The 26830-nt window shown below is 51.7% G+C and overlaps 2 protein-coding genes across 3 annotated transcripts; both read left to right on the top strand.

Annotated features, from left to right (window-relative positions):
- Window positions 1-1340: 1340 nt before the first annotated feature.
- LOC140912342 (perforin-1) lies at window positions 1341-4595 on the top strand. The gene is made up of 2 exons (XM_073346571.1): window positions 1341-1870; window positions 3473-4595. Exons 1-2 carry the CDS (start codon window positions 1341-1343, stop codon window positions 4593-4595), a joined length of 1653 nt encoding a protein of 550 aa, XP_073202672.1.
- Window positions 4596-11054: 6459 nt separating this feature from the next.
- LOC140912330 (interferon-induced very large GTPase 1) lies at window positions 11055-25570 on the top strand. Of its 2 annotated transcripts, none has more exons than XM_073346558.2 (6): window positions 11055-11185; window positions 11783-12072; window positions 12602-13048; window positions 13614-13679; window positions 18352-18519; window positions 19605-25570. In XM_073346558.2, the coding sequence occupies exons 2-6, from the start codon at window positions 11802-11804 to the stop codon at window positions 24323-24325; spliced, it is 5673 nt and encodes a 1890-aa protein (XP_073202659.1). In that variant the 5' UTR covers window positions 11055-11185; window positions 11783-11801; the 3' UTR covers window positions 24326-25570. The 2 variants fall into 2 exon arrangements, with proteins under 2 accessions (XP_073202659.1, XP_073202660.1); XM_073346559.2 differs by having other exon boundaries at window positions 11056-11156; window positions 19605-25569.
- The last annotated feature ends 1260 nt before the right edge of the window (window positions 25571-26830 follow it).

The raw sequence follows: 26830 nt of genomic DNA, 5'->3' as shown, positions 1-26830 counted from the left end.
GAGAGTGAATTTGTGTGGGGGGGGTGGAGGGTGAGAAAACCTGGATTTGTGCTGGAAATCACTTTAGATAAGCTATTACCAGCAGGACAGTGGGGTGGGAATAGGTATTGTTTCATATTCTCTGTGTATATATAAAGCCTGCTGCAGTTTCCACGATATGCATCTGAGGAAGTGAGCTGTAGCTCACGAAAGCTTATGCTCTAATAAATTGGTTAGTCTCTAAGGTGCCACAAGTCCTCCTTTTCTTTTTATAATGTTTATGTTTATTATGCTAGCATTAGAAGCCTAAAGGGAGATCAGGGCCCCCCCTTGTGCCGGGCGCTGCACAGACCCAGCTGACTGAGATCAAGGCACCGTTATGACTGGCTGTGTCCAGACACACAGGGAGAGAAAGTCCCTGTCTCGAAGCTCTGACCCAACAAAGGCAGGATTATTCTCCCCATTTTACAGATGTGGAAAGTGAGGCCCAAAGAGATTAAAAGGTTTGTCCAACGTCATATGGGGTCTGTTGCAGAGCTGAGAATAGAACCCAGGAGTAATTGTACCATTTCCGCTCCTTACGTGCCAGGCGAACCTTCCTGTAAGCTCTCTTCTGCGTTCTCAGTAGTGAGACAGAGTAGCCAACAGATAGAAAAATCCACACAGCAAGTTACCTGCCTGGAAAGAAATTATGATTATTTATTATCTGAATTATGGATGCACCTGGGAACCCCAGTCATGGATCAGGACCCCATTGCACTAAATATGCGTTGAAAATATTGTCCTGAAATTGCCTCATAGCCTGTGGAAAGCATTGGCACAGGAGACGAATAGGGCCAAGAGTTTAACAGGATTCCAAACAGGACTTTCTTTGGACATTGGGAAAACCAGAATTATAATCCTAAGGGGTTTAAATAAATTTGTTTAAAAGGGATATGTCTTATGCTTCAAAGTCTGAACCCACCTCTAACGATGGGCAGGGGGAATTGGCCTCTGTTAGAGATTGCAGACTGGGCTAGATGGGCCCTTGGGTCTGATCCAGGGTGGTAGGAGGGTTCAGGATACCAGTCTAGATGGGCCTATGAGTCTGATGTGGGTCTGATTGGGCTGATGAAACCCTAGAAAATGACCCTCAATCGGTGGCTAAATGTAACAAAATACACCACTTTCAATGTCCACTAGGGGGCCCCAGTGGTTGACAAAAAGACAGTGGTAATTGAATGCCTCTGTCTCTGTCTCTCTCTCTCCATATAAGTAAGTTAACCTGTGGAACTGCCTGCTGCTGAATTATGATTTATTCAGGATCTCTATATGTCTCTCCCTGTAGGGGTTTCTGAGGCTGACGCCCCAACACACCAGCCATGCCCAAACCTAGTGTCTTCATGTTCCTCCTCCTATTCCTCCTCCCCGTGGTCTCCCCCGAATGCCAGACGGGCACGGCTGCTGCATGCACGAATGCAACCTTCGTGCCCGGGCACAGCCTGGTGGGGGAGGGGATTGACGTGACCACACTGGGCAGGACGGGGGCCCACGTGCTGGACACCAGCCAGTGGCGCGGCCCGAATGGCACCTGCACCCTGTGCTGGAACCCGCTGCAGGGAGGCCAGTGGCAGAGGCTGCCACTGGCCGCGGTGGACTGGAGGGTCCGCGTCTCGTGCCAACGAAAGCTCAGCAGCTCGGTGCAGCAGTCGGCCATGGGCATGATGGAGTCCGCCGCGTCCGTGGTGCAGAACGACTGGAAGGTGGGGCTGAAAGTGTCCATGGTGCCCATGGTTAATATCAAGATGGGGCTGGCCGGCTCACGTTCCAAACTGGCCGAATTCGTCACGCAGAAGTCGCGGAAGGACAAATATGCCTTCATAAGGCATGAGGTTTCCTGCCAATATTATGGGTAAGGACCAGCTTGGACACCTCCCAATCTGGGGATGGCTCGCCTGGTACTGAGATGCAGCTAGCTGTGGGGAGGGGCAAATGAGTAACACATGTACAGTGATGTCACACCAGCGTGGCTCAGCCAGTGCTGAGATGCAGCCACCTCTCGGGTGGGGCAGCTGGGAAACAGCTGCACAGTAGTACCACCAGCCATCCAGGGCCTTTCCCTTGTTAGGAGCTGTCTCATTCTGGGGTGCGATCCAGGCCAGTGAGGGATTGTGTCACTGCCTGACCTGTAGCCCTAAATGTTGCAAGAGGCTCTGCCTCTCTGAGTCCCTTCTCTGGATGCCCCACGAGCCAGCAGTGAGTATCTGTGTGTGAATCAGCTCTGAGACCAGCAGCCTGTGTGTTACCCCCAGCCACACGCTGGTCGATGACCCCAACACGCTTCCCATCCCAAGTGTCCCCCAAACCGTGTGCTTTGCAATCTCCATCCCTCTTGTGGCCCATTCTGAGAGATTTAAGGTTCCTTTGTTCCTTTAAAGATACAACACTCAGCAGCTTGCCGGGCTAACTGGAGTTCACATGCACTTTACATCAAACACAGCACAGGGTGGGGTTAGCAAGTTTCTGAAGTAAGGGAGAGAGGAGGGTGAGTGAGGTCAAGCGCAAGGGATAAGGACAAGAGTGATTACAAGCAAAGTGAAAAGCGCTTTCTGGTGGCTAAGATGTAACAAAACAAGGCACAACCTTTGTGCAAGGCAGTTTCCTTATCAATCTACCTTCCAGCGAGATGGTTGACCACCCCTCTGGTCGAGATCTCCCACCGAGTCCATTGTGTTTGGGTCCTTTCTCTTCTTAAGTGAAAGATCATTTGGGGTCCTCAGCCCTTCCCTTGATAGCCCAGTGAACCTTTGCAATGGATTCTCCTTCCAGTCACCCCGCCATAGTAAAGTCCACCCAAGCTGTGAGGAAGGTGACGTGGAGTCAGCTGGCCAAGGAAAGTCCTTACTGGTTTCTTCCCCTGCTTGGGGTTGCTAAAATGCAAATCGATCTGTTTCCTGCACTCTCCTCCCCCTGCCATCTTAATGGTCCTGTTGACCCTCATTTGCAGTCCCCTTGTCTCTTACTGTGCCTTGGAGATGCCTTTCAGGGACAGAACCACAGTCCTTTGTCGAGGGTGGAGTACCTATCGCCCTGCCTGGCAGACGCACTCTGATAACAGAATTTCCCACCCGTATGCATGTTTGGATGTGTCCTCCATACAGACGCCTCGCATTGATAGCAATGAGCAGCGTGGCATTAGCTTGCTGTTGATAAGTTTACGTGGCCCTTTTTAGATTCAGGTGACGACATGAGTGAGGTGGGGAGGCCAGCTGAGACTCACTACCAGATACCAGGGAGCCCTTGTCCTCTGGCATTGGGGTGCTGTTAGGGTCACACCTGAGCCACAGGGGTGCTGGCTGAGATCCAGCCTGAGGGCAGAGGACTGGCTGGGTCAGTGGGGTGGGGAATGGGACATGGGGTCTTTCCCCTCTAGGGTCTGCTGCTCTGATCTGAACCTGGCTAGCTATGGAGGATTTTCTAATTGTCCCATAAATTCTTTGGGTCCCTGGGGCAGGTTCCGGGTCAGTGAGAAACCTCCATTCACCAGCCATTTCACCCAGGCTGTGAAGAACCTTCCAAGCCTGTACAACAAGGCCTCTGAGCCGGAGTACCATCATCTGATTCAGACCTATGGCACCCACTATGTGTCTCAGGCATCCCTGGGGGGCCGGGTGCAGGACATGACTGCGGTGCGGGTCTGCGAGGCGGCGCTGGATGGGCTGACCGTAAATGAGATCAAGGACTGTCTGAGCACGGAGGCGGCCGTGAATATTGGGGTGGCCTCATTGCAATTCAGCTTCAGCAAGTGCAAGGCGAAGAAAAATAAGTTGAAATTCCATCAGAGCTTTCACGAGACGTACCGGGAGCGCTACGTAGAGGTGGAAGGAGGGAAGAACACGGCCGACCTGCTTTTCTCCAACAATTACGTTGGGGTCTTCTCAGATTGGATGAAAACCCTGGAGTCCCTCCCTGGCCTTCTCACTTACTCCTTGAGGCCGATCCACACCTTGTTGGGGCAGAACGACCCCAAGCGGGAGGCGCTGGGGCAGGCAGTGAGCGAGTACATCCGTGAGAGGGCCCTGCGGGAGGATTGCACCAAGAGCTGCCCAGTGGGGACCCGGCGGAGCGCCCTCGACCCCTGCTCCTGTGTCTGCCCTGGGGACAGCTCCACCAACACCATGTGCTGCTCGCAGCAACGGGGCCTGGCAAGGCTGACGGTGACTGTGGAGCGGGCAAATGGTCTGCGGGGCGACCCCATTGGTGCTACGGATGCCTACGTCAAGGTCTTCTTTGGAGGGAGGGAGATCCGGACTCGCACCATCTGGAACAACAACAATCCCGTCTGGTACAGACACATGGACTTCGGCACCATCCATGTCACCGTCGCCAGCCAGTTCCGTGTTGAGGTATGGGACAAAGACTGGAGGAGGGATGACGTGCTGGGGTCCTGCACGGTCCCGCTCACATCTGGGGGGCCCCGCCAGAGGGAGTGCTACCTGAAACGTGGCCGCATCTGGTTCCGTTACAGTCTGCCCTGTGGGCCCAACCTTCAGGGCCAGAGATGTTCTGAGTATGTTCCCCAGCCCCCCCAGCACAGCATAGTCCAAGGGAAGGGTGGCAATTGGTTAGGGAATTGAAGAGGGGCACGGGTGTGCATCGGTCAACAGTGTTCCCTGTCCCTCAAAACATTTCCTAGCTCCCACTCTGCTGATGCCACTGGGCTTCATGCTGTCATTTCTGCTCGGGAATCGGTGTCTCCTATGCCCATAACAGCCTCCTCCCTTCCATGGACCAGTCACCCTCACAACTCTCTCTGGAAAGGCATCCCACCACTAACTGCCAATTCCTGAGCCACTGAACCAGTACATACATGAACTGTCTCCAACCAACCAACCAATCCAGCACTGTATGTATCCAGTGCATCCAAACTATCCATCAATCCATCCAACCAACCAATGTATCTATCCAGAACATCCATGAAATCTTCTCAACCAATCAGCCAAGAAATCAACCAGCTACTGTCTGTATCCAGTGCATCCAATGTATCCTTCAAACCAATTAATGTATCAAGGTCATCCTAGCAATCCATCTAATCAACTAATGTATGGATCCCCTACGTCCAACATCTCCATCCAGCCAATCAATCAACCAATCATTGTATCTAGTGCTTCCAACATATCCAAGTGTAATACTGACCGACCCGGGTCATCGGCGAGTGGGACTGAACCTGGGACCTTTGGGGCTAAAGCCATGAGCCTCTGCCGCATGAGCTAAAAGCTTGCTGGCACTTAACCCAGGCTGTAAAGCAGCCAGATTTCACTCTCCCTCTAGTAGTCTCAGTGCGTCAGGGTTACATAAGCCAGTAACCAATATATGTATCCAGCGCATCTAATGCTAATATAACATTGGCAATTGGTCACATTCACAATTAACACCCAGGAGGACATGCCACAGAGCTATTGATTCAGGCGGTTAGCAGGCTCCAGGAGATGGCCCTGCATTGGGGTCACATTGGAAAGGACAAATCCCCCTAACTCTGGGTTTAAAGTGTCTTCCTGGGTCACACCTACCTGCATCTGCTGACAGCCAAGATTAATAGCTCCATGGTGCAGTTAACTGGTAAATGTGGACTGTTAGCTCTGAACCCTACTGACTGCAAGTTAAATAGCTCCAGCATGGAAAACTGCCAGGCAGCTTTGCAGCTCCACCACAAAATGATTTGCTTCTGGGAGGCTTCCAGATCTCTGGCTCTTTGCAAATGTATCTCTCTGCCTCAATAAATATTTGTGAAAGAAAGTTTGTAGCCAGGAATCCGTGTCATTCTTCTAACCCCACTGAGTTGGACCAAGATGGAGCAGATTAGAAATGAGCGCGTGCAATACGTATTTGGGGACACTAAGGAGGCACTGGGCCTGAGGGGAGAGAGGCGTGACAAGACAGGGGAGCTAGACGCCTGGATGAGTTTGCTGCAATGGGGAATCCAGTGTAATGTGGCTAATGCCAGTCAAGGGAAGTGTTTCTTTCAGGGACATAGTGGGGTGGCTAGCAAAGGTACACAAGGAGATGGACAGGTTTATTATGGGGTATTAATAGTGCACAGCTGATATTTGCAGGTTAATAATATTGCCAATGTATCCTAGAGGGGATATGCAGCTTCTTCCATCTACAGGCCATATATAGGACCAGCTCGTACAGGGGGGCGGGGATTGGGATGCATGGCAGTAGAGGGCAGTGTGCTGCAGGGAATGCCTTGGGGGGCTCAGTAGGGGGTGCTGTCCTCGGACATTAAGCACTGATCCCAACGCCCCAATGTGGCGCTAGGGGCCACTATGCTTCCAGGAGCAGGACAGGTGGTGAACGTTGATGGTTGGAAAATGGTTTACAAAGATATCGGTTGCTTCGATCTAACTTATCTTTCTCTTACTAGTGAAATCCTTGCTGTTCCTTACAAGGTTACATTTTCCGGGTACTGATTTTAACAGGATATTGGAACCCGGTGGTCACTGAAGGCAGGAGCCACGTCTCCTGTTGAACACCAGAACTACATGCCACGTCCACCCTTGAAACTTTCACTGTCAGGTCTTTTGGCAGCCGACAGGCGCTGTCTGACATTGCTGGGCTGCCTATGTCTGGGCCACCCAAGAGGCTGGGTCCTCAGCGGAGGTGGTGCATTTTGGGTAGGCTTCCTGGTATCCCCCATGCCACCATCTGGTGTAATGCTTCCTGGGACATTTTTTCAGTGCATTGTAGGTGACCAGTTGTAGGAGCGTCAGTCTCGGAGGAAGGCCATGCCTCCTCAGTCTTGGGCCCCTGACAAGACAAGGGTTACTGGGGGAGAATTAGCCCTGGCCCCCTAGGTAGCGCTCAGAAACAACCAACCGTCAAGGGGCTCAGGCCTACAGGCAGAGCAGAGCCCCAAACAGTCTAGGGGCTCAGGCCCTCAGGCTGGGTGGAGTAATAAACAGTCTGACATACTGACTCTGGCAGACCTTAGACAAGCACTGGCCTCTTGGCCTAAGGCGGGGAAGCTGCCACTCCAGGGGTGGGGCGGCTGCAGGGGGTAGGGGGACCCAGGCCCACCTTACTCCTACCGGGTCCCAGCCCAGGGCCCGAACAGTGGCGGATGGTTCCACCACTGGGTCAGCAGCAGGCATCCGACCATAACACGCTGAGCCCGAGCGCTGGTTAAAGCTAATCTCTCCGCTGGCCATGTAAAGTGCTTCCCCCAAAGCAGGTCTGATTGTCCAGCCGGCTCCCCGGCCCTGCTCCCTAGTCTAACCCTAACCTAACTCCATTACTCTACCCCTAAATCCTGCTCTAATGATATGCCTGCTCCCGTCCCCTAACCCTAACATAACCCCTACGCTAACCCTAACCCTGCTCCCCTTCCAAGATCAGATCATTGAGAATGGACCCATCTAACCTGATATCCCATCCCACCCCTGCCACCCCAGATCAAAGTCAGACCATGGGCCCATGTAACTTAGTATCCTGCCCCCTCCCTGCCACCCTGAATCATGCCCATCTAGCCCGGTATCCTGCCATCTCCCTGCCACCCCAGGTCAGACCAATGGGCCCATCTAGCCAGCCTTACATTGTGGCCAACTCTGGAATAACCTGCCCTCCTGGGCGCACTTTCCTCCTGACCCTCATTAATCAGAGGGCAGTTGAAGCCCTGGAGCATGAAATTTACAATCCTTTCAAACATATGTGTTTTAAACTCTTAGGAGTATAACTCTGGCTCTTCCATTCCCCATATAAAGATCCTATTCCGAATCCTAACTCACATCCTGTGCCAATGAGTTTCACAGGCTACAAGGGGAATTTAAAGATAGTATTTCCTTTGAGTATTTAAGGTTAGTGGGTTAGAGCAGAGTGGGGATTCCTGGCTTTCATCTCCAGCTCTGGGAGAGGAGTGCGGTCTAGAGAGTTAGAGCAGATTCGAATGCACAGAGATCTATTCAGGCTTTCACTATTTTTAATAAATGAGCTGTACAAATTGGCAGAGTCCATGTGTTTGTCTGTATGTCTACAGGTGGGGGCATGGAAAACTGCCAAACCAGCCAATCATTTGTCAGCTGAGATGCTGTAATGAGCCAGCCAGGGGAGGGGAGAGCGACACATTTCCCATTTGCACCTCTGTTTCCCCGCAAAGGACTCCCTACAAAGCATTTCCCGTCCCATGATGTAGGGAGGGGACGGGGCATCGCGAGGCCAGGAGGCGGAGAAGCAGCCAGAAGGGCAAGCGCAGGATTTCTGACTCACAGCTCGGTGATTGCATGTGGAGCGTGAGGGGCAAATTCCTCAGTTGTAGCTGGCAAGAAAGACATGGCTCGTTAGGGTCACTGAGATCAGAACCCAGCCCTGACTCCACTGGGTCACTTTGCATTTTCTCCAGGGTCCCGGAGATCAGCACACACACAATGGGGGCGCTGAGCTCTGTAGGAGCCAGTTCCTCACCCTCACAACTCATAGTCCAAGCAGACAAGACAGACCCAGAGTGAGGAAGGGAAACTGAGGCACAGCATGAGTCAGCGACTTGTCCACGGTCACACAGGGTGTTGGGAGGTGAACCCAGGAGTTCTGGAATCCTTCCCCAGGCCACAAACACAAGAGCACTGCCCTGTTCTCCAACACCCAACCTGGCTGATGTGTCTCTGAGGGTGGTGTGGAATAAGTAGATTCTGCAACACCTCAGCCTTCATTTCACAAATTAATTCTCTATCCCTCAGGGCTGAAAAAAAAGCCATCCAACCAGTGTGACCATTGCCAGAGTCTGCAGAGAGCCTGACACAACCGCTCTGAGCAGCGAGAACTGGCTGCATTTGTCTCCATGGGCTTGTTCACACTTGAAACTAATGATGTCACTTGCTGGCACATCAGTGTACCTTGACCTACTGATTGTTTGGGCGGATGAGGCAAGGGAAGGGAATGGGGGTGATACCCATGTGGGATGGGACAATTGGGAGTGGACACGGAGAGACCAAACAGGGATTCATGTCTATAGTTTAACTCCCGTTGATCCTGAAGCCTAATGATAACCCTTTAAATGTCAGTTTTTACTCTGTCATTGCTGATGGTTTCAGCAGAGGGGTAGGAGAATGGGGGGGAGTGGTGCCCATGTGGGGTGGGGAGCAACTGGGAGCTGACACAGGGAAGTGAGGAGTGTTCATATCTATCATCCCCCCGCGACTCTGAAGTCTAATGATGACATGTAACAATAGCAGTTGTCACTATTCCCCGCCTGATCATGTTAGTGAGGGTGGAAGTGAAGCCACTGGGTGAGGGGAACTGGGAGCTGCTACAGGGACGGGGAGGATGGGAGAACGGATTCAGCCCCATAATTCAACCCAATTTAATTCTGCAGCCCAAGGAGGATGCTTGAAATCATGAGTGCCAGTAATTTTTTTATTAGGGTAGCATGGAGACCCCAGTCGTGATCAGGGTCCGCGCCAGGCCAGGCACTGCACAGACGCCTGCAACAAAATCAGGGCACTAGCTCATCTTCTCTGCTCCCCCATAGCCCAGGGCAGAGGATTTCCCTGGCTCCCCCCTGTCCTGAGCCCACGAATGGGGGTTTGGCTAAAGCCGCTGTTCTACCAGGACTCCCAGGCTGAAGGGGACCCCACAAGAGCCCTGAGCAGGACTATTTTTTAAATCCCTCCCTGCGATACCCACTCCCACGTGAGGGTTGCCAACTCAGACCGGACACTATTTGCGGCAATGGTCCGACCGAGTTGGCAACCCTACCGCACTCCCGCATTGTTTCTTGCATTTATATCCTGCTCTCACCCACAGAAACCTGACATCGGGCAAATCCTGCAAGAGAGATGGATTTCCCCATGCTGAAAGAAAGAAAGAAAAGGGAAATGGATGAGAAAGAAAGAAAGAAAGAAAGAAAGAAAGAAAGAAAGAAAGAAAGAAAGAAAGAAAGAAAGAAAGAAAGAGCTAGTCAATATATTATAAACACAAATCAGACACAATTTTTTCTACTAAAAGAATAAAACAAATCTTGCTTAAGCCATGTAAAAAAACACTCGAAGTCCTGTTGGAACAGACATCAAATCTCTTTTCTATCCCTTGCTTAAATATAAGTATTAAAGCTTTATTTTTAAAAAAGAGGAAAACTTGCTTTACGTTGCTGAAATCCTGTTGTGGCACACGGCTGTCAGGTGTCGCTCACACGCAATGGGAATCAAATGGCACCACAATGTTGCCGTAAAAGGTGCCGATTGTTTGTTAATGGTTATAAAAAGTAAGTTGTTTAAAAAAAAACTGGATTTTTTTTAACCGGCTTCAGCACCGTTTTTAGGACTGTGAAACCTCCCAGTCCAGATATGTGCATGTCCGGGTCATTCTTGCTTTTTGAAAACCTTTGGGTGGGAGAACTCCTCGCAGCACTGTGCATCGGTCGAAGTGGGGTCTGGCCCACGAAAGCTTGTGCCCCAATCAATGTGTTAGTCTCTAAGGTGCCACGGGACTCCTCGTTGGTTTTACACCCGTGACAGGATGTGGGGTCTCGGAGCAACAAAATCTGGGAGCGTGACTCTCTGATCTGACTTGAGCCCGAGCGCCATCCCGGATCCAGAGCGCGCGAGAGAAATATGTACGGGAAAGCCAAGCTCAAAGAAAACAAGTAGCAACTTCCCAAATAGGAAAAACAACCGGGGAGGCCTTGTGGCATCTTAGAGACTAAGACGTTGATTTGGGCAGAAGTTTCTGTGGGCTAAAACCCACTTCATCAGATGCATGGAGTGGAAATCACAGTAGGCAGGTATAAATACACTAGCACAAGAAGAGACGGGCTACTTCTGGTAAAACTAAGGTTTAGTATCTCCCAGCAAATTCCCACAATCTGGGGGTTTTTTCCTCCACCTGATCAACACAATACACTGCCTTCACCTGCTCCTGCTAATATGGCAGCAGGTCCTGCGGGACCCACAGGATCCCAATCCCACTGCAGGGTTAAACCTCACCAGAGAGGGGACCCCCCACCCTGCTGGAGGGGGGGGGTGGGGGGGACGGCTCAGCTCAGGGGGCTGGCAGTGGCCGGAGGAGCCGGACAAATCAGCGGCCACGGCCCGCGCCCGGTTCCGGTTTCACTTTCGTTTCCTTGGCGCTGTTTAGACGAAGAGAGTTCGCCGGGCGGGTGCGGCGGTCGGCTGCTGCAGGGACCGGGCCGTTCCTTCCCCCGGGCTGTGAGCTCCCGCCAGCAGTGCCCGCTGGGGTGCGGGGCTCTGGGGCTAGATCGGGGTCAGGGAGGTGGGGTCCTGGGGTGGGGGGAGGAGGAGGAGGAGCGCCCAGGGAGCATCTTGGAAAAGTCCCAAACCAGCCTGCTCCTGCATGCGGCCCTCTTCACCCTGTCCCCCATGTTTCGCTATGGACAGGGGCACCCCAGTGCGGCGCTGCAGGGAGTGGGGGGCTAGTAGGGGGTGCTCTCCCCTCTGGGAGTCAGGGCTGGCCCCAGTGCAGAGCTAGGGGGCATGTGCCGCAGGGAGGGGGGTGTGGGCTCAATAGAGGGCGCCCTCCCCTGGCAGTCAGGGCTGGCGCTAGGGGGCGCTGTGCTGCAGGGTGTGAGGCAGGGGGCGCTCTCCTCCGGGAGTCAGGGCTGGCCCCAGTGCCCCAGTGCAGTGCTAGGGGGCGCTGTGCTGCAGGGAGTGGGGCAGGGGCTCATTAAGAGGTGCTCTCCCCTGGCAGTCAGGACTAGCCCCAATACCCCCGTGCGGTCCTAAGGGGTGCGGTGCTTCAGTGGATGAGTTGGGTGTGTTTTTTCGGGAGTTACAAACACAATCTGAAGTTGTTTTTCTCCAAATCCTTTGCCCAGCTGCAGGGACGTGGGCCCAATGGCCTTTGAGACGATCCGCCGGGGACGGGAGCGACTCATCGCCCTCCTTCTAACAACCCCCGACCCCGTCTTGGATGAAGTGGCCTCGCTGGGGATAGTCACCGAGGAGGAGTATGAGGACTTGGAGAAGCTCTCGGAGCCCAGGGAGAGGATCCGAAGGCTGCTGATAAAGATCCAGAAGAAGGGGGAGAGCGGCTGTGAGCAGTTCCTGGAGTGTCTGCAGAACCTCTTCCCAGAGTTTCCATCAGATTTACAGCCCCCGGCACACCGTGAGTTGGGGCTTTCTGAGTCATTTCAGTTTTTAGTGGGATTGTGTAGAAGAGACATAAAATGTAGCCAGGAGATATTGCGACGTAGCTGTGTATTGGTGACGGGTTGGACTAATGCCTAGAGCAGGGGGGGCCTGGAAGTCAGGACTCCTGGGTTCTATCCCTGGCACTCAGTGGGGCTTTCCAAACAGACCGACCTCAGCATGTCTGTAACATTCCTTGAAACCTGAGGATTTAGCCACAAACCTGATCCCCCGCTCCCCTAAAAAACCTTGTCACCACCACCACCGCTCCCATGTAACACCCTTTTGCCATAGACCACAGGATTTCTCTCTCTGTTTTTAACCTCTTCCCTCACTGCTGAGCTAACTAAAATGCAGGGCAGCAGCCAGCAGCCTCAGGAGAACAGCTGAGGGCTGAATGGGCCCCAGAAACGCTCCCTCCTTTCTCTCTCACCCAAGGAACTGACTGGAATTGTGAAGAAATCTGTAAGGTGCTGAGGTGGCATCGATTTGTTTTCCCTTTGTAGGGTACGTAACTCAGACAAAGGATGCAGAGAATCCAGAAGGTGGCACATCCTCCGAGAAGAACGGACAAGAAAATCTAGAAGCTGCTGTAGCCACACGGAAGAATGAGCTGGAGAATCCAGAAAGTGCTGAACTGCATGAGGTGAATGATCTAGGGTATCCAGACGGTTGCCCATCCTCAGGGGACATTGATCCACCGAACCCAGAAGATGCCATGTGCTCAGAGAAGAATGATCCAGAGAAGCCGGAAGAACCTGAGAAGCCGGAAGCTGAGCCGTCCTCAGGGAAGGGACTGGTGATACCAAATTTTGCCACATCCGCCATGAAGAACGGACCACAAAACCCAGAAACTGCTTTACCCTCAAAGAATGATCCAGAGAGTCCAGGAGGTGACAGATTCTCCGAGAACAATGCAGCTGCTGTGTCCTCAGAGAGAGCAGATTTCGAAGGTACAGGACGGGTCTCTTGACTCGCCCTATAGGGCAATGATTAAGAAGTATTTATGGCTGTCCTGCACTGGACACAGGATCCCAGGCGGGTTCTCCTCGGGGCTGGATGGAGAGGGATAGAGGGAAAGCTGTGCTCGATTTCAGATGCAGGAAGGGTCTAGTTCCTGTGTGTTTGGACCCCTTGCAAGAACAGAAGGTGCTTGTGCATGTAAGGAAACAATTGCTCGTGGACATCTTGGGGGAGGCGAGGAGGTGCTTCTGGCTCCATGGAGCTACGTGGATTAGCAGGTTAACTCAACCACGAACCCCACCTCACACAGCTTAGTACCTTGAGCTCAATTTCAGCAGCTCCAGCTACAAGCTCGGTTCCTCCTCTATTATTTTAGCAGGGGCTAAGGTAGGGCTCCAGGTCTTCTGGCGTTCTCAAAGGGGTTCATGAGATGGAGCAAGAATTAAAGGCCACCTCTTGAAACCCTAGGCTAGACAAAGTCTATGGCCCAGATCTATAGGCTCCTAACTTCCATTGATGTGAGCCTAAATGACTTACACTTGCATTGCTTTTTAGGATCTGGAAATATCCCCAGCTGTGGAGAAGAAGAAAAGACTGCTGCAATAAAAGGGAAATTTGAAGGTAGGGTCTCTGCCAATCTGACCTGGGGGGAAATTTCTTCCTGACCACAAATACGGTGATCAGTTAGACCTTGAGCATGGGGTGAGACCCACCAGCCAGACACCTGGGTAAGAATTCTCTGTAGTCACTCAGAGCCCTTCCCATCTAGGGCCCCATCTCTGGCTGTTGGGGATATTTGCTACATTTGGGCTACATGCCATTGTAGGCAGTCCCATCATACCATCCCCTCCATAAACTTAGCAAGCTTTCAGTCTTGAAGCCAGTTAGGTTTTTTGCCCCCACTGCTCCCCTTGGAAGACTGTTGCAGAATTTCACTCCTCTTCCTTATGGGCAATACCTCCCAACTTTTGTGTGACCTGCAAATTTGATTAGCACACGCCCACCTTTTGTGCCAAGATCATTGATAAAAATCTTATATAAGATTGATCCCGAGACCGATCCCTGAGGTAACCTCCCTCCAGCCTGACAGTTCATCTTTCCCTATGACCCGTTGTAGTCTCCCCTTTAACCAGTTCCTGATCCACCTCTCAATTTTCATATTAATCCCCAACTTCTTCAATTTAACGAATAATTTCCCACATGGAAATGTAACAAATGTGAGACTGAAATCCAGGTAGATTAGCTCGACTGCATTTCCTTTGTCTAAAAAAAAACAAAAACAAAAAACAGTCATCACAGAGAAAGCCATCAGGTTGGTCTGCACCATCTGCCTTTTGTGAAACCAGGTTGTATTTCATCCCAATTACCGTTCGTCTCTATGTCCTTAACTAGTCTCTCTTTCAGAATTTATTCCAAGACCTTGCATACAGTTGAGGATGAACTGTAAGAAGCCTGTAGTTTCCTGGATCACTTTTTTTCCCTTTCTTAACAATAGGTACTACATTAGCAATCCTCCAATCATAGGGTGTGACCCCCACATTTAGAGATTCATTAAAAATCCTTGCAATTTCAGGTGCCAGTTCCTTTAATATTCTTGGATGGAGATTATCCACCCCCACCCCCACCCCCATTTAGTCCCATTAAACTGCTTAAGTTTGACTTCCATCTCGGACGTGGTCATTTCGATTTCCATTTCCTCATTCCAATTAGCCACCCTCTCAATACCCCTAAACACCTCATTACCCTTATTAAAAATAGAGACAAAGTATTCGTTTAGTTGTGGGGTTTATTTTAGATTATCTTTAATCTCCACCCCATCCTTAGTTCTTATCAGTCCCACTTCTTTCCTTCTTTTCATTTTATTTATATGGCTAGAACCTTCTTATTGTTGGCTCTAATTTCCTTTCAAAGGTCCAAATCTACTTGTGGCAGTTCTCGCTTTATTCCTGTGCTTTCTGACCTCCAAGAGGCAGCTTTCCTTGCTGATCCGTCCCATCTTCCATTCCTTGTTGGCTTTCTGTTTTCTCTTCATCACCTGTTTGAGAAGCTTGGTCTGTAGCTTGGTCTGCAACCCTTCTCTATGAATTTTTTCTCCTTGCTTTGGATGCAGGCTCCAGATAATTTTGTAAGTTTGACTTAAAGTAATTCCAAACCTCCATGTTCAGATCCTTAAGTTCTTTGGCCAGTCCGCTCCCCTAATTAATTCCCTTAATTTTTTAAAGGGAGTGCTTTTGAAATCAAGGACCCAAATTGCAAATCTGTTTTTGTTTATCCTTCCATTTAGGTTGAAACTGAATTAGCTCATGATCATTCAAACCAAGGTTGTCCCTTACGACCAGTTCTTCTCTGAGGTCACCAAAACTAAACCTAAAGTGGCATTCCCTCTTGTAGCTTCCGTGACTATCTGGTGAAGAAATCTATCAGCTGTCACATCCAGGAAAATCTAGGCCCTGCTATTATTAGTAGCACTCGTCCTCCAATCTATATCTGGGAAATTAAATATTAAAAACATTAAAGAGGTCTCTATCCCTATCCAGACCGGATCCTCGGGGTCTGTAGCAGACCCCAATCCCTGTCCCGGGGCAGTTTCTGGGAGTTTTGCTCCTCAAAGTGATTTTAGCTGAAATAGACTCTGTCGTTCCATCACGTCTAATTTCTTCAGTCTTCCTCATCATTAGCATACAGGGCTACTCCACCACCTTTACCTTTATTTCCGCCTTTTCTGCACAGCACAGAGGCTTCAATACCCGCACTCCAGGCATGATTACTAATCCACCATGTTTCTGTTATCCTGATAATATCTTCCTGCATCTGTAGTTCAAGGTCCTCCATTGTGTTACCCAGACTCCTTGCACTGGTGTACAGCCATCTTAGTTGTTTCTGCGTGGCTTTGCCCAGCTTCCTCACTCGATTGGGTACAGTCATTCTGCTGCCAGTGTCTCCGACCTGGCTAGCAGTGTCATTGGTATCGGCACTGTCTTTCCTCCTCATGTCCATTCTCCAACCCACTGCTGTTCCTTTCTCTGTTGCTGTATTCCTCTTTCTTGATTTTTTTTCCTCCTAATCAGGATTAGAATCCAGCATGGAGATTATGTGAGCGTCTCCCCTGAGTTCCTAGTGTAAATCTTTTAATCAGTTGTGGCAAACTCCACCCCGGAAGTCTATTTCCCGCCCTACTCAGGTGGAGTCCATCCCAGGAGAACAGCCCTCTGTCCATGAATGCCTCCCCGTGGGCAAACCGCCCAAAGCCCTCCTGATAGCACCGCTGCTTGAGCCATCTGTTGCTCATCATAATCGTGTCTCACCTTCAGGGGACAGGTAGAATCCCACTGAAAATTACCTGAGCCTCCATTTCTTTACGTGTCTTCCCCAGCCTGGCAGAGTCATCCTTGATGCATTCCAGTGAAAATCTAGCAGTATCATTTGTTCCCACTTGAAGGACAATCAGTGGATTCTTTCCTGCTTCCATTAGGATACTCTTTGGCCTCAGGTCCACATCTTGTATCTTAACTCCTGGCAGACAGGACAGCCCTCTGCTCTCAGGATCAGCTCAGGTGGCAGGCCTGTCTTCTTACAATGGATTCACCAGTCACGGCGACCTGCCTCTTCCTGTTGGTTATGTGATTCTCCAGCCTTCCCCATTTGTTCTTTCTGGCTGCAAGTCCTCGTGTCTCTTGTTCTCTCTTGCAATATTTTGTGTGTCATCCGCTGTCCTCTTGGGCTCCAAACTCTGGCTATCTCCATTGACTCTTCCCCTCGTCATGTAGGACTCGCAAGTTCTTTTCTTCTTGCTTGTTCTCCCACCGTCTGTTGCTGCCTGCTGGGCCCCTTCTTCATCTTCCAACTCAGGGAAACCTGTTCCTGAGCTCTCTTTCTCCTTCACTAGCCCGTCTTTTCCTCTGCCTGGTTCTGGTAATCACATGCTTCCACTGGCCACTTTTCTCATCTAGCAGCCTCCCCTCACAGTTCTCCCGTCCAGCTTCCATCTGCCGGTCTTGACTTTTCCCTTCAACCTTCCCTCCATCATCTGCTCAAATCCCCTTCGAAACTCAACCAAAGTCTCCACCTGCATCACCAAACCTTGGATCTTCTTTTCCATCAGCTCCCTCAGGCAGCACTTCATACACCCAGCGATGAGCTGCCAAAATCTTAACAACCAGCTCCCTCCTCACCCACCTCCTCACCTCACGAGGGGGTTGTGGCCCACCCCCGCCCCTGGGGACTCCTACCCCCCCGCGTTCCTTGACGCCCCCCTCCCAGACCCCTGCCCCATCCACCCCCCTCCCTTGTCCCCTGACTGCCCTCAGAACCAGGCAGGAGGGTCCCGTGGGCCACTGTAGTGGGTGCCCACCCCGCCCCTAAGAGCCAGACGGACCTGCCGGGGGGCGAGGTGGGGAGTCCCAGTGGTGCTTACCTGGGTCAGCTCCCAGGAAGCATCCGGCAGGCCCCTCTGGCTCCTAGGGGCGGGGAGTGTAGCTGGGGGGGGGGGGAGCAGGGGGAGCGGCCCTCCCCATGGGTGCTCCAGCCCCAGAGCACCCATGGAGTCGGCACGTAAGGTGCCACTTTTGGCCAGTTGTTAAATTTAGAAGCCCTTTTAGAACTGGTTGTCCGCTTCTAAATTTAACAACCGGTTCTAGCGAACTGGTGTGAACCGGCTCCAGCTCACCACAGCATACGCATGGGCACCCACTCCCGGATAATGTACATCCCACAGCTTCCTCATCCGGTCATCTCAACTGACTCTTCCATTCCTTGGGTCACTCCACCGCTGCCTCTGTATATGTCATAACCTTCTCACCTAAGCTCCTGTCAAGGAAACCTGCCCAAACAAGCAACAAAATGAAAACAGAACACGACACCGAGGACACAGGGGCACTGGGAAGGTCCAGGGCAGTGGTTCTCAACCAGAAGGACGCATACCCCTGTGGGGTACACAGAGGTCTTCCAGGGGATACCCAATTGCTCTAGCTCAGTGTTTCTCAACTTGGACGTTGCAGCCCCCAGGAGGGTCCTGGGATGGGTTTAGGGAGATCACAAGTGCAGGGCCGACATTAGGGGGTGTCAAGCAAGGCAATTGCCTGGGGACCCATGCTATAGGAGCCTCACAAAGCGAAGTTACATGCTTCAGCTCTGCTGCCTGGAGGTGTGCTGTGACATTTCTTTGTATTTTTAAGTGAGGTGAAACCTGTGGTATGCAAGACAAATCAGACTCTTGAAAGCGGTCCAGTAGCCTGCAAAAGTTGAGAAACACTGGTCTAGGACCTCTGAGCAGGCTTCTCTTCTGGATCCTTAGATGGAGCGACTCCAGACTCAGATGTCTCCATGTCGGAGAGCAGAGCCGAGACACCAGGAGTTGCCATGTCGGTGGAGAGGTGCGGAGCTGAGACACCAGGACATTCTGCATCAGTGGACAGGAGCGGAGATGAGGCTCCCGAGACCTCTCCCAACAAAGGTCATGGAGGTAGAGTCCAGAGAACACCCCCCCCCCCAAGTCCTTCTCCCAACCCAAATCCCTCTGCCCTGAGTTGGCCAATGACGAAGTCAGTAAGGGCCCCCCACACTCCTGTGGTTCTTCCGTCCAGCATCTCTATCTCTGTACACTAGCCGTGCCCGAGCTCCTGACCGTCCCCTGCGTATTGTCCATCTGTGAAGCATGTGGAAGATGCCAGGATTGTTTTACAAATACTACATCCAGAGCTGTGTGGAGAATGGAAAGTCCCTTTTGTGTTGGTTTCTGAGATTTTGAAATTTTGGGCTTTTCCTCCTCCAAATTCCCAAATCCTCCATAGAAGAAAATTCTGGGGAAAAATAAATTGTTTCTGAGCCGATGGAAACGCAGACGACCCGCAGTGTCAGGAACCCAGCCAGCTCCGGGCATGGTTGCCTAGTAACCCAGCGAGCTCGGCTGGGCCCAATAAACCCGCACTGAGACTGTGTCTACACTTACCGGTAAATCAGTAAACTGGAGTAGCGTAACTTAGGTCGACTTACCGCTGTAGTGTAGATGAGGCTGAGTGACTGTGGTCCCTGACAGGACAGAAGGGCCCACAAGTCCCGATTTAACCCAGGTAGCCACAGCAGCACGACGGCTACTCAATCATTCACAGCTGTGCCAGACCGGCTCCCTGGCCAGCCCTTTCTCCACCCCTTAGCTGCTCCATTCTAGCCTTACGCCCTGCCTGCCTCTGAACCCCTGGCTCTAATCCCCGGCTGGCCTCCCAACCATGCCTCTGCCTCTGGATCTGCAGTGACAGATAGTCCTGGGGGCAGAAGTTTGGCCTAGGTCACACCATCTACGCCTCAGTGTGGGACACCCAGCCTCAGGAGCGAGGGAGTCTAGATAAAGTAAAGCCTCCCTAAGCGTCAGTGGAGACAGACGGGTTTGAACGTTTAGCTGGGTTAGTCCCCTTCAGATGAAACGAGCCGGGGAGGTGAAGGCTTCAGGCCTAAATTTTGGAAACAGAGAGATCAAGAGGAGGCCCAGGTGCAGCTGGCCCTGAGCTGTGATGCCATCCCAGGTGGTGATGCCTTCGTTTCCATTTGCAGGGAGAAGAGGAGCCCTGAAAACCGTCTTGTCAAAGCTGAGGCTCAAGAAGTTCAGAAATGGGAAACTGCGGCTGAGTGATCTCCTGGAAATCAGCCCGGAGAGCCTGAAGGACTGGACTCTTTCCATCCTGGGAGACTTGCCTTGGCACTTCCTGAGAAAGCTCATGGCTTTGAACGGGACAGCCAGAAGCACAAGCCTTGGGCAGGGGACATCTGATGAGGACACAAGTGAGGATGAGGAGGGTGGGGTGAGTGGGGATGTGTTTTCTGTGAGGGAAGACGACTCTAGGGCTTCTCTGCACCCCCTCGATGTTCTCTGTGCCGTTCTGCTTTGCTCAGACAGTTTCCTACAGCAGGAGATCCTCTCCAAAATGTCCATGTGCCAGTTTGCCCTCCCTCTGCTGCTACCTGCCGTTGACACCCCCAAGTGCACCCTACTGCTGTGGGCCATGAGGGACATTGTGAGGAAGTGGAGGCCCCACTCCCTGGCAGAGAGCAGAGGGTTCAGAGAGGAGAGCCTGGTGCTCACCAAAATGCCAACCATTTCCTTTGTGCGGATGGGGAGCTGCAGCTTCTCCAAGTCTAAACTCCTCAATGAGGTTCTCAGCCCCTCCCAGCAGCACCAGGATTTCTTCATCCATCGGGACATGGAGTCTGGGAACATCCCCCGGGAAATCGCAGATGGGCTAGTCGAGATTTCCTGGTATTTCCCTGCTGGGAGGGAGAATCTGGATCTTTTCCCAGAACCCATCGCGGTTGCAAACCTGCGGGGAGACATTGAGTCGCACTGGCTGCAGTTCAGCTTTTTAACAGAGGTCTCCTCAGCAGTGTTCATATTAACGGAGAGCATCAGTGAGAGAGAATACGCGCTGTTATCATCTCTGCAGGGATCAGCCACTAAATACTACTTCATCCTTAACAGTCAGGCTGGGAAAGCCAAGGAAACACTGGGACTCCTCAATAAATTAGCCCCGCAACTGAATATGAACAAATCACAACTTCTGGTGAAACAGAAGAGCAACAATAGCGCAGAACTGGTGAAAAAGCTACGATCCACCCTACGGGGTGTCATGAGCTCCTCTCCCAAGAGCGCGAGCATCCGTGACATGGCTGTGACAGCGCGGGAGCTCGGGATCCAGGTGGATGAAGATGATGGAGAATGTTGGACCGCCTTGGAGCACGTTCAAGAAATCACCGCAGAAATACAGGACGTGGCAAAGTACAAGAGGGAAATGCTGAGGCTCCAAGGGGATCTGTGGAGGAACTTGGCTAAAGTGGAGAAAGAGCTGTGCCGGATGAAAGGCCAACGGGACGTCCCTCCGGAAGACTATAGATCCCAGCTGAGAGAAAGGAGGTTGGAGCTACGCAGGCAGCAGAACCAGTGTGACCTCACCAGCGGGATGGTTAAATTTATTAGCGGGATAGGACAGTTGAGTCCAGCTGAGAAACATCACTTCCTGAAATGGATGAAGTTCCACCTGGATCACATCGCCAGGGGGAACCTCTCTAGGCTCCGGGCTGAGTATAAAGAGAAATGTCGTGCTCTAGGGGATGATGCAAAACAGCTGGCAGAACTGGACGAACTAATCTCTGCCAGCTCCTTAGGGGTGGAGCATTTCATGCGTGAGTTGGGACAATTTTACGAGGCCGAATGCTCAATGGTGAAAGACGGGAACATGGGGAACATCCAAAGGCAATTCATCTGTCTCCCAGGCATAGCAGCTGACCTGATGCTGGAAGGGTTTCCCATGGAGCTGATCGATGGAGATGCCTCCAACATCCCACTGCAGTGGGTGACAGATGTTCTGGCTGAGCTCCATGCCAAGCTGGGGGGAAGGTCCAGAATGCTGGTTCTAACAGTGCTGGGAGTGCAGAGCACTGGGAAATCCACCCTCCTCAACACCATGTTCGGTCTGCAGTTCGCAGTGAGCAGTGGCCGATGTACCCGAGGAGCCTTCATGTCCCTCATTAAAGTGGCAGAGAACTTTCGGCAGGAGCTGGGCTGTGACTTCATCCTGGTGATAGACACAGAAGGCCTGAAAGCCCCGGAACTGGCCAAGCTGGAGGACAGTTATGAACATGACAATGAGCTGGCCACACTGGTGATTGGACTGAGTGACATAACCATTGTTAACATGGCCATGGAGAACGCCACCGAAATGAAGGATGTTCTGCAAATTGTCGTCCACGCATTTCTCAGAATGGAGGAAATCGGGCACAAACCCAACTGCCAGTTTGTGCATCAGAACGTCAGTGACGTGTCTGCGCATGAACAAAACATGAGGGACAGGAAACACCTCCTGGAGCAGCTGGATGAAATGACCAAAGCTGCAGCGAGGATGGAAAAGCAAAGCAGGGAGATGAAATTTTCTGACATCATGGACTATGATCCAGAGAAGCACAGTTGGTACATCCCTGGGCTGTGGCATGGAGTCCCTCCTATGGCACCAGTGAATATGGGATACAGCGAGAGCGTGTGTGAGCTGAAGAAATACCTGTTTGAATTCATGAGGAATCGATCACCTCACAGAGCTCCCAAGGACATTCCTCAGTTCATTGAGTGGGTGAGGAGCCTCTGGAACGCCGTGAAACACGAGAACTTCATCTTCAGCTTCAGAAACAGCCTGGTGGCTGAGGCCTATACCCAGCTGTCTGTGATGTACGCGGAGTGGGAGTGGGATTTCCGCAAGGAGATGCACCTCTGGATGTCCAAAGCCGAAACCACCATCCAGAACCAATCCCCAGACGATCTGGGTCCCGACACCTTTGAGAAACTAAGACTGGAAGTTCACCAGATGCTCCACAATGGGGAGCAGAAGATGCAGCAGAGTTTACAGAGCTACTTTGAGAGTGGAACTGGGAACCTTCATTTGGTAGAGAAATACAGGGAAGATTTTCTCCGGAGTGTGACATTTCTCCGGCACGAACTGGAGAGCTATCTGCTCTGTAAATCTGAAGAGGCCATTCGTATCCAGAAAGGTCGGAGCAAGATAGACCATCTGCAGGCTAGGTACATGAAAACCATTGAAGGGAAGGTGGATGGGCTCTTGCGGGACTGCAGGGAGAGGGACAAGGAGCTAACGCCCAAGGAACTGCAAAGAGAGTTTGCCAAGATGTGGAAGGAAACCTTAGCAGAGCTGCCACTGGAGAGCTTACCCCTACGCCAAATTCATAAAGACATCCGCTACCAGCTGTGCAAGGACCTGGAGAACAGAGGGAGTTTGGTCAAGCAGATGCTCCATAAAGCCCAGAGCTTGTTGACCTATCAAAGCAAACCCTTCTGCATGAAAAAGGAGTATCTGGACTTGGCTTGGTACAAAATGCCTGTGGAGTTTATAACTCAGCAATGTTGGCGTGAATTGGAAGAGTTCACAAAGTCCCTGATGGAGGAGTGTAGGAGGTACGTTGGGCAGAAGGTCCACTCCCAAGGGGATTACGACCAGACCTACTGCACGGAATTGCTGTGGATGATCAACGAGAGGCTTCAGGAGAAGATCGCTGGGAAGATGTGCACCAGTGCTTCCTTCGAAGTTGATTTAAAACTTCACATCCTGGGCGAGGCGGCCAGCGCTTTCCAGAAGATGCATGAAGACTTTCTCAAGAAGAACGACCCTCAGCGTCGCCTGGAGGAGCTGAGACCTCAGTATTTCTCCACCTTCAGAGACGTTTACTATGAGAAGGATGCCTGCCAGAAGAGAGCTTTTGATTTCTGTGACCGGTGTCTGAGACCCGCCCTGTGGGAGTATATGAAAAAGAGACTCGGGATTGAGATAGTGGACAACTTTCTCAGCAGTGGAGAATCCATTGAGTACGGCAGCCGGAGCTTCTTCCAGTTCTCCGTGCAGAAGAAGCTTCTGGAGGAGATGGACTTCAATAACTACGTGAAATACATCAATAACTATGAAGTGTTTGTCAAATCTTGGATCCAGACACGCCTGTTTGAGCGCTACAGAGAGATGAGGGGCTTGAAGGAGCTGGAGAGAGTGGTTCTAGCCACAATAATGAAGAAAATCCAGGAAACTCTGGAGAGTTCTGAGTGCCAAGACGCCCTCACCGTCTCTGAGTTCTTGGACCATTTTTGCCATGCGATGTGCAAGGAGCTGGTCATCTCCAAGGACAGTTTGGAGGTGATCCTCTTCAAGAACACAGCCAGTGTCGGGCAGTTCTCAGCCGACATCCAGACCTTCCTTCCCCAGGTGGAAGAAGGTACCCTCTCAGGGTGGGAAGAGCTGAGCGGGGAAATGGTCTTCACACAGCTCCAGTTCAAGCCCCAGGATGAGATCTTCAAGCGCGTGTTTGGCTGTGGGAAGCAGTGTCCGTTCTGTAACGTTCCCTGTGAAGCAGGAGGTAGTGACCACAAGGAGCATTTTGCATCAGTGCATCGGCCTCAAGGACTGGGGAGATACAGGGATGAGACAAGCAAGAGACTTATATATTCTTTATGCTCCTCTGACGTGGTTTCTTCAATGTTATTTCGAAATCTGCATACAGCCTTCCAATGGCATCCCTACAAAGATTATCGCCAATTTTACCCCACCTGGCGCATTCAACCAGACCCCAGCATCAGCGCCTCCGATTATTGGAAGTTCATATTCAGAAAGTTCAATCACCAGTTTGCCAAAGAGTACAAAGCGGATCCTGCCGATCTCCCCACAGAGTGGAAGAAAATAACCGAGAAGCAGGCTCTGCAGAGCATCCGAGAGGCCTTTAACATGGAATAGAGGCAGGCTCTCTGCATTATGATACAGTCTTTAACTTCACAACAGGGCCCCGTCAGTCTTAATCCTGGCATTTTGCTACTTCCCAGGGCTTGAATTTGCCACCTGAAGGCTCCTTTAATGTAGTTCTTTGTATGTAATTGCCTAGGTTTAAAAAAAAATAAGTGGAAAAACAAAGCAATTCCATTGTGTGGCATCATAATGACACCTCCATAGCTCCTCAGCAGGGCTTGAACATTTAGATCCCGTGCACACACCTCCACCGGTTAAGCTCACCAAGTAACTGATAGCAGTAGTAAGTTGTCATCCTCCCTGGGGACCGGCCAGCAGAGGGGAGTGAGGGACACATTTTGCCAGTGGATTTCGTAGATATTTGCTGAAGGAGAGGAATGATGAGACTCAGGACTCCTTGGTTCTGTCCTTGGTTCTGAGGGGAGCGTGCTCCAGCGGTCCTGTCGTAGACCGATCTGTCCATTCCCCCGCATCTTGACCCCTTTTGACCCGTCCCTTCCACCATGTCCCCGCATCAGTCCCAGTCTCCCCACTACCAGCTCCTCTTTTGCTACATCTCCAAGTCCCCAGCTGAAATTAGGGCTTTATAAGGGGAAGTGTCAGGCAACCTTCACTACAGGGGGTGCTAGCAGCCCTGCCTATACAGCAGAACCCTGTTTATCCGACCCTCCATTATCCGGCTCTCCATGTTAACCGGAGAGCCAGTGTGCACAGGTCCAGAAGGGGGCGATCTTTCCTGTGGCCACTAGATGGCGATGCAGCATTGCACTTTCCCATTCTCCGGTTTCTCTGTATTTCTGATTACCCAATCTGGCCCCAGTCTCACTTACATCAGATAAAAGGGGTTCTGCTGTACTGTATTCTGTCCTTGGCTTCTTTGCCCCGAGAGGTAGAAATACAGCAGGGTCATTTCCCCGAGGGTAGGTGGGTCATTTATTATATATCCCAGGTGCCTTGTGGGACAAATCTAAAGAATCCCACACACACTTTGCCCCCTGCTGAGCCATGAGCCACTTCCCTCTGAAATCCAGATCCTTTAGCTTGTGCATGCGGACAGGGAAATGGGCAAGTGGCCCCAAGGCCCTGAGCTGTTGGGTTGGTGGATCCAGGTGCGGCGTCCAGTTTGCCCCTCCTTATGGCGGATGGCTCTCTGTTGAGTTGCGTTGGGTGGGTCACTGGCTGGTGGTCAAACAACCAAGCTGGAATGGTGGCGGTATCAAGAAAGGTTTCTCCGGTGTATCCAGCTCTGGGTGCACGGCGGACCAGGTCATCTGTCTCTGGTAGGAGGTAACATTTTTGGCTGAATGCAGTGAGACTCTAAACTTACCTTCAGGTCTGGCTGGCTGGATGTTGGGAGGTAACGTGATATCTTTTGAACGCCCCATCCGATCAATTCCTAAATTTCCAGGAATGTTCCAGGCATTGAGGGGGAGAATCCTACTGGTTTTAGGAAAAAATGGAAAACCCGGAAGGGAGAAATGGGATATACAGAGTCCCTGGCTTCTGGTCAGCAGAGCCATCAACTTCAACCAGCTCTAGAATTGTCTGTAGATCAAAGAACCAGTTGGTGGCAGAAATTAACCCCTTCCAGCATAACAACACCCCACCGCCCATCTCAGCGCCACTCAGTCCCCCAAATATTCCAGTGCAGTGCGGCTCTGCTATGGTTAAGTTGGAGAACAACTTTCTGTTTGAAGGGCCCCTCTTCAAAGGGCTCTAAAATCCTCACGTTTACTCGGTTTGCTTTGAAATTTGCTGTGCCTCATGGGGGAATGGGGTGGGATTAATGGTCCAAGTGTGAGGCCATTTGACCAAGGCGATCTTGAGATACAACCCTCTCCAAAAACAGAGTTTTGTCATGTTGAGAGATTGCACCATTGATATTTGGTTTTGGGTGGTTATTTTCCTGAAGCCAGGGCTCTGCTCCTGCCCCAGATACCCTGAAAATGTTGACACCTGAATGACTGATCTTCCAGAGAGAAAGAAATAGAATGCGGGGGTGGGGGGAGGAATGGGGGGCACCCTGAGCCCCTGGTATGGGGGGGTGGAATGGGGGTGCAAAGAGAGGTCCTGGCATGGGTGGAGAGGAGAAATGGGGGAAATGCAGAGCCCCTGGCATGGGGGAGGGGTTTGTGGTTGCAGTGAGTCCCTCAACTAGACCAGTGGTTCTCAACCAGGGGTCGGGGAACCCCTGGGGGGCCGTGAGCAGGTTTCGGGGCGGGCCACCAAACAGGACCAGCATCAGACTCGCTGGGGCCCAGGGCAGAAAGACGAAGCCCCGCCACAGGAGGCTGAAATCCTGAGTCCCGTCACCTGGGGCTGAAGCAGAAGCCTGAGAAACTGAGCTTATCGTTGCCCACTGTGGCGTGGGGCCCGGGGCAGTTGCCCTGCTTGCTACCCCCTAACGCCGGCCCCGGCTCTTATATGCAGAAAACCAGGGCCATGGAGTTTTTATCGCATGTTGGGGGGGCCTCAGCAAGGAAAAGGTTGACAACC

This window comes from Lepidochelys kempii, chromosome 6 (genome assembly GCF_965140285.1).
Source record: "Lepidochelys kempii isolate rLepKem1 chromosome 6, rLepKem1.hap1, whole genome shotgun sequence".
Classification (NCBI taxonomy): Eukaryota; Metazoa; Chordata; order Testudines; family Cheloniidae; genus Lepidochelys; species Lepidochelys kempii.
This window is presented reverse-complemented; position numbering and strand designations above follow the sequence as displayed.